We start from the raw sequence: 6,463 nt of genomic DNA, 5'->3' as shown, positions 1-6,463 counted from the left end.
GTAGTGGGAGTGGGTGGGTAGGGGAACGGGAGCGGGGGTGTATAGGGAGCTTTCGGGATAGCATTTGAAATGTAAATAAAGAAAATAAATAAAATAAAATAAAATAAAATAAAAAGACTTATAATTTAAAGATCTTATTATTTACCAGAATACCATAGCAACTGGATTTTAATTGATTGCTTTATAAATCGGCTTTCTCTTCCCTGTTAATCTTCTGGTGAAACAATAATGTGAATAGTTGACTCCCAGAAGGAAAGGGAACGGGAAGAAAAGAAATGAAATGGCTTGATAGCATCGAAGTTGAATGATTCTGCTTTGTTTGTTTGAAAGTAGGTTGTTTTCTGTGTTTGCTATGGGATGAAGTACCCTTCCCCCAAATTCATTTGTGTTAGAACAACTTCCCTGAAGTGGGATTATGAGGTGGGACCTTTTAGCACATGATTATGGCATGAAGGCAGTTCCTAAGTTCTAATAAAAGAGCTGGGCCTGTGAATGGATTAGCGCCTTTGGAACACATAGGAGCAAAACTAGCTGAGGGTCTTATCTTGCTCTTTGACCCCTTGATATGTGAAACACAGCAAACAGCGTGTGTCCTTTTGGCCTCTGCTATGACAAGATTATCCAGAAGGCCTTGGCATTAAAGGTCCAAAGACCTGATCTTGAGTTTCTCAGCCTCCAGAATTGTGAGAAATAAACTTCTATTCTTTATAAATTACCCAGCTGCAGGCAATATGTTATAGCAACACAAATGGACTAAGATGTTAATTTAAAGCTGAACATAGAGTCCATGAAACCAAAATCTAATTTGAAATACAGGGAGAAGTTGCAATTTCTCCTTTTACCAGAAAGGAGAGTGTGACTGATGTTTAACTTCTTTCTGCATGGGCTTGTATGTATATTCTGGGGGGCTCAAATTAAGCAGCCTAGCTGATAATTTGCAAAGAGTGTGTAGTGGACTTTCATCTTAACAATAAAATAACAGGAAAGGGGAAAAGGTTTGGAAGGTCAAAACATTTTCAGTTTTGCGACACATGTGTACTTTGCTGAGTTTGATTCTGAAGTTCTCAAGTGACTAAGAATTGGTGATTAGAAACTCGACCCCTCCTGTTTTCAAACCTGTGCCCTGTTTGTTATCAACACTGAAACGAAAGCCCTTGGTGCAACTAAGCAGTAATCTTCGCAGTCGATTTTGCTAGATTCGTTGGATTTATGTGCAAAGTATTCCCCAAGCATTATATATGAGGGCTTTTTCCAAAGTGGCTGAACTGAGAGGAGAGGGTCCAGTTTAAATGTGGGTGGTACGGTCCACAGCAAGGGTCCGGTGCCGAGTAAAAGCAGAAGCTGGCTGAGCACTTAGGCCTGATTCCTGACTCTAAAGGAAATATAAACAACCACCCCATGCTCCTGCCTCCATTTCTTCCTGGCTGTGAGGGCAGAGACCAGCCAAGGGTGAGCCAAAGTGAGCTCTTTCTTCTCCAACTAGCTTTTGTCACGTTTTGTAATGGCAGTGAGAGAACTAACCAGCATCGAGGGGCTTCAAGGTGGAATGTATCTAAGTGGAAGGGTGAGAAGCAGACCGGTCCTTCGCACAGCAGCTCGTGCCTAGCTAAACAGTGGAAGTAAGCTACATTACTCATGCCACACTTTTCCTGCTCACACATGAGAGTTTTTATAAATGAAAGGCTAAAAAAAATACTATTAAACACTTTCCATGTTATAAAATGTAGTTCTGACTGAAGGACCACACAAACTTTCAGAACTAGGAACTTCTGGAAAGGACCCATAAATCACTGAAATACTTTCCTGCAATTGTCTGTGTGATTCATCCCACAAGAATTTTCAAGTTTTTTTTCACGTTACGATAGTAAGATAAATCTATCCTCTGAGGTAATTATTGCATGATAATTAGCTTATTTCTAATCAGTATTGTATTTGAGAAGTGAACCGTGTCTTGGAAGATAACAATACAAGCTTTCCTTCATGTTTGTCTTATTTTCCTAAAGTAAAATGTATATGCCTATTTGTCTAGCCACTTCATATATACTTTTTATATTACATAGGTAGCATACAGTATATTATATACATTTTAAGTGCACAGTTTTCTACGTTCATACATCACAGGTTCATATAAATGGTCATCACTCAGATATAGGACATTTCCTCAAAGTGTCCTTTCACGTTTAGTGGATTGACAACTTCCAGAGAATCACTGTTCTGGGCTCTATTTCCGTAAGTTACTTTTACCTGCTCTTCAATGTCATATTAATGAGATACAGTGTGCCATTATATGTCTGGCTTCTTTTCTAATGGAACGAATAAAGAAAATAATGGACAGGGGAAACATGATCAAAATATATTGTATGGAATAACATTTAAGTTAAAGAAATAAATCAAAAATAATAATATAAAGGTTTTAACCTACATGTAATCCACAGGTATTAAGGAGGGAGAGACCCTCTCAGAGAAGGACAGTGTCTTTCTAAACTAAAATCGATGTGGATTTCTAAAGCATCACTTGGTTTCCCTCTGATTCTGTAAGAATTCCTAAGTTTAGGATTTCCTTAGAAAATATAAGTGTAAGGAACGAATAACCCTATGGAGTGGTAAGCTCTTGGTAACAGACGCATGTGAATGTGATGGGGAAGGGAAAGATTATGGTGTTTGGCCATAGATTATCAACAACCATGGGGTTCTTAGCACCCACCAAGATGCAGTGGGTCGTATCCCTGCTTAATCTTTTCTATTGTAAAGCTGCTGGTAGCAAGCACATCCACCCTTTGGATATCATATATTTGTGATTATACTTTCTGAATGGATTAGGAGATATGTGATCAAAGTTCTCACTCCTATTTCCTTGGCATCATCTGTACTGAGGGTATGTGCATGCTCTGAGGAACCATCAAGGGTTACGTGTGTACTGTAGACCTTTAAGGAAAAGGGAGAGAACGCTGACAAAAAGCAGAGGCAGAGGGTAAAAGTCACACTCCTCCTAAAACAATAAGGAGAGAAAACGGAACGTGTTTCTTCTCAAAGGAGAAGCCACAGTTTGGCGAAGTGATTAAGGTCTGAGGAATGAACGAGATATACATCTATGCCAAGCAAATTTCATTTTTTAAGTATCCTTGCTATAAAAAAGTTCCGAAAGTTTCTCTCTCTCTCTCCAATAAATTCTCCTGGATCCAGTTTAAAACTTTGAAAGGAGATCCAGGGGCAAATCCAAGAAAAACAAGAAAACTTAAATGGGCAGTGTAAAATCGAATCCTTAGCTGCTGCTGCCGGACAATTTTCAATGGCCACCATGATAACTCCCTAAGCCCAGTGAGAGCAGAGCATTTCTACCACACTGAAAAGAAAGCACAGAGCACGGGGCTGCAGATACCCGTGCGCGCGGGGCGCAGACTTTGCTGCAGAGACCACAGCTGAGAGACGCACAAGGCTGCAAGTAACAGCTTCACTTGGCATTTCTCACACGGATTAACTAATCAGTCCCAATTCTACACAAATGAAAGGCAAAAATGCACTCACTTGTACAAAGCCGCACGCTGTGAAGTCCTCGAAGAAGGGCAGACTCGGGCGGTCTTCTCTATAGATGGTGAGTTTATACGTGGTTAGGGCGTCACCCCCTGCTTGAGACTCGTCCACCACAAGCACAGAGATTCTGTTCATTCCTAATCCAAGAGGATAGTTGGCAAAGCTAAGGGTGGGCAGTGGGAGGGGAGGGAGAGAATTAATATATTAATATGCATGGAGACAATTACTCAGCCCAAACAAATTTAGACATCAGCATATAATAATAATAATAATAATAATAATAATAATAATAAATAGCCTTATTATAATCATAGAGATTATTATGAAGAAGTGTTATCAGGACTTCTGGGTCCCAGGAGGAAAAGGCAGACATAATGAAGGAGAGATTTTTTCTGACATGCTTTGGGGGAAAAAGAACTCAGCAACCATATGCGGTCTTGGGGAGTTGGGGGGGGTGAGAGCTGGGATCTGGGGCCTCCGATACAGGTGGGTGGCCAAGGATGTCTGGCAGGGACTAGGCGGGACTCTCCACTGAAGTTTAAGGCAGGTGGAGAGACGGGGATAATAAATGAGTAAGGGCAACCTTTTCCAGGCAGGATATAGTAACGTCCAGCAATTGTGCCTAGAAGGCAAGTTGTAAAGTTAAAAAATCAAGCAAGCAAGAACTGTTATCAAATTGCCTAAAGTTACATGGTAGAGCCATAGTAGGACCAAAACCAGAGTGACAGGAATCCTCTTTTCTGTATCTTATTTCGTTTTTCTTCTTTCTTTTCTTCCCTCCCCACTTCCTCACTTCTTCCTATCTTTTAACAGCTCTTCTATATTCCGAGCTGACTTCCAAGTGAGCATCGAGCCGAAGCTGTTGTGCACGCTAGGCAAGCACTCTGCTAACAGAGGTAGACCCCGAGCCCAAATCCTTTTTTCTTTACACGGAATGGACTGTCATCGATGCCAAGCACATTTCCCCTTCAACATGCAACTGTGTCTTCCTCTCTGGAGACACCATATGTAAATAAGGCTCTATTCCTATTCAGTTTTCCAAACACAAGAGTTGGTACCGTTTAAAAAATATCTATAGAAGATCACAATAAATAAATAAACAAATAAATCCTGCAAGACTAGGAAAGTTAGCATGACTATGCCCACAAATTTTCACCTCTGGCTGATCGGACTGGAGAAGTTGACTTAGGGTGAAAGGGGACGGGGGGGGGGGATTTGTAGGTTGGTAGAGAACGAATTTGTTCTCTAAGCACATAAAGCCTGAAAAAGGAAGGATTTCATACCAACATACTCTCCAGAAGGGCTGTGGTTCAGCTTTTCTGAACCATTCTTAAGGGTGGGATCAGATATCTGCTTCCTGGTGACAAACCAAGTTGTCCCTGAGCACATGCTCTGCGCAGCCCATACCTTGGCCCTGCCTGCTCCTGCAGGTGCACTTTGCACTGACACTTTGAAGTCTCTGCTCCGATCCTCACGGTTAGCACATCGAATGGCACTTCACAGTAATAATCTTTGATCTTCGGATTAAACTCAGGACTGAATTCTAAATGGGGGTGGGTGACAATCTTCTTGATATGGCAGAGTGCATCTTCTTCTGTTACAAAGACAGAAAGAATGGCAAAGGCAACCATGAACTGCATATAGAGTCCAAAACGGCATGTGATTGAGGTGTTTCCTCTGCTACTCTTGTGTACAGCTTCAGTGAGCAATGGCTAGCCACTCAGGACCCAGGCACAACTGATTTGTGCCACCAGCCTGATTTCCAATGTGCCGGCAGCTATGGGGAGCCTCTGTAGACCAGCTGTTCACTTTATTTGGATCAGTACAAATAGTATTTTTCCTCCTAGTCTTTGAAAGGATACAAAGTACAGAAGGTAGGGGAAAAGGTCTCTCCTGTGAAATGATAACATTCATATAAGATATATGACATGTCAGTTAATTATGTCAATGGAGACAATAACTTCAAGTGACAGAAGGGAGCTAACACATAATCAGAAACTTCCTTAATGGAAAATGTCACTAATCTGCCATTAGTTGATAGAGAAGGAGTAGAGTAGAACAAAGAATATGAACTTTGGTGTCATTCCCCACAGAGGGGTCAAAATAGCCACAAAGCATCCTGAAATTCCTCCCCAAGCCACTGCAACAGGGGAAAATGTCAGAAAGTTTTTTAAAAAAAAAAGAAAGAAAGGAATGGCCATATCTGTTCAAACCTGTTCTCAAATCTAGAATGACTTCATGCCATTGAATAGAAACTTTTCTTTGGCACCTCATTTTATAGCAAACACCATCTTGGTACAAGAAAAGAAAAACAGCTTTAGCATTACATACACACAGAGCAGCCCCTGTTAAGTTACATCTAACAATATTTGGAATGGACAAGTGCCCAAGAGTTTATCAAAAAAGATTTTCAATATCTACAAGTATTATCTATTCTTTACAACAGCCAACAAAACCCAAGCATGTGGAAGCTGGTGGAAGGACTAGAGGAGTTGAGGGGGATTGTAATCCCATAGAAAGAACAATATCAGCCCACCCAGGGCTCCCAGCAACTAGACCACCAACCAAGGAGTGTACAGGGAGGGATCCATAGCTCCAGATACACAGGCAGCAGAGGATGGCCTTGTCTGACTTCAGTGAGATGGGAGGCCCTTGGTCCTGTGGAAGTTTGATGCCCCTGCGTAGGGGGATGCTGGAGGGGTGGAGTGGGAGAAGGTGAGTGGGTGTGGAAGAACCCTCATAGGGGCAAAGGGGAGGGAGGAGGTGGAGGTTGTGGGATGAGGGGTTTGTGGAGGAAGTGGGAGATCATTTGAGATGTAAACGAATGGAATGATAAGAAAGAAAGGAAAGAAAGAAAGAAAGAAAGAAAGAAAGAAAGAAAGAAAGAAAGAAAGAAAGAAAGAAAGAAAGAGGGAGGGAGGGAGGGGAGAGA

General features: G+C 41.5%; 1 protein-coding gene across 1 annotated transcript in view; it reads right to left on the bottom strand.

Moving 5' to 3' along the window:
• Cped1 (cadherin like and PC-esterase domain containing 1) overlaps nt 1-6,463 on the bottom strand; it is a 259,149-nt gene that overhangs the window by 103,075 nt on the left and 149,611 nt on the right. The window contains exons 14-15 of the mRNA XM_021190377.2: nt 4,939-5,125; nt 3,526-3,694 (exon numbers count right to left, since the gene is read on the bottom strand). Coding sequence (XP_021046036.1) covers nt 3,526-3,694; nt 4,939-5,125 — 356 coding nt within the window. The remainder of the gene's footprint in view (nt 1-3,525; nt 3,695-4,938; nt 5,126-6,463) is intronic.

Source organism: Mus pahari, chromosome 2 (assembly GCF_900095145.1).
Source record: "Mus pahari chromosome 2, PAHARI_EIJ_v1.1, whole genome shotgun sequence".
Lineage (NCBI taxonomy): Eukaryota > Metazoa > Chordata > Mammalia > Rodentia > Muridae > Mus > Mus pahari.
Note: the sequence above shows the minus strand (reverse complement) of the source record. Positions and strands in the feature narration are given on the sequence as shown.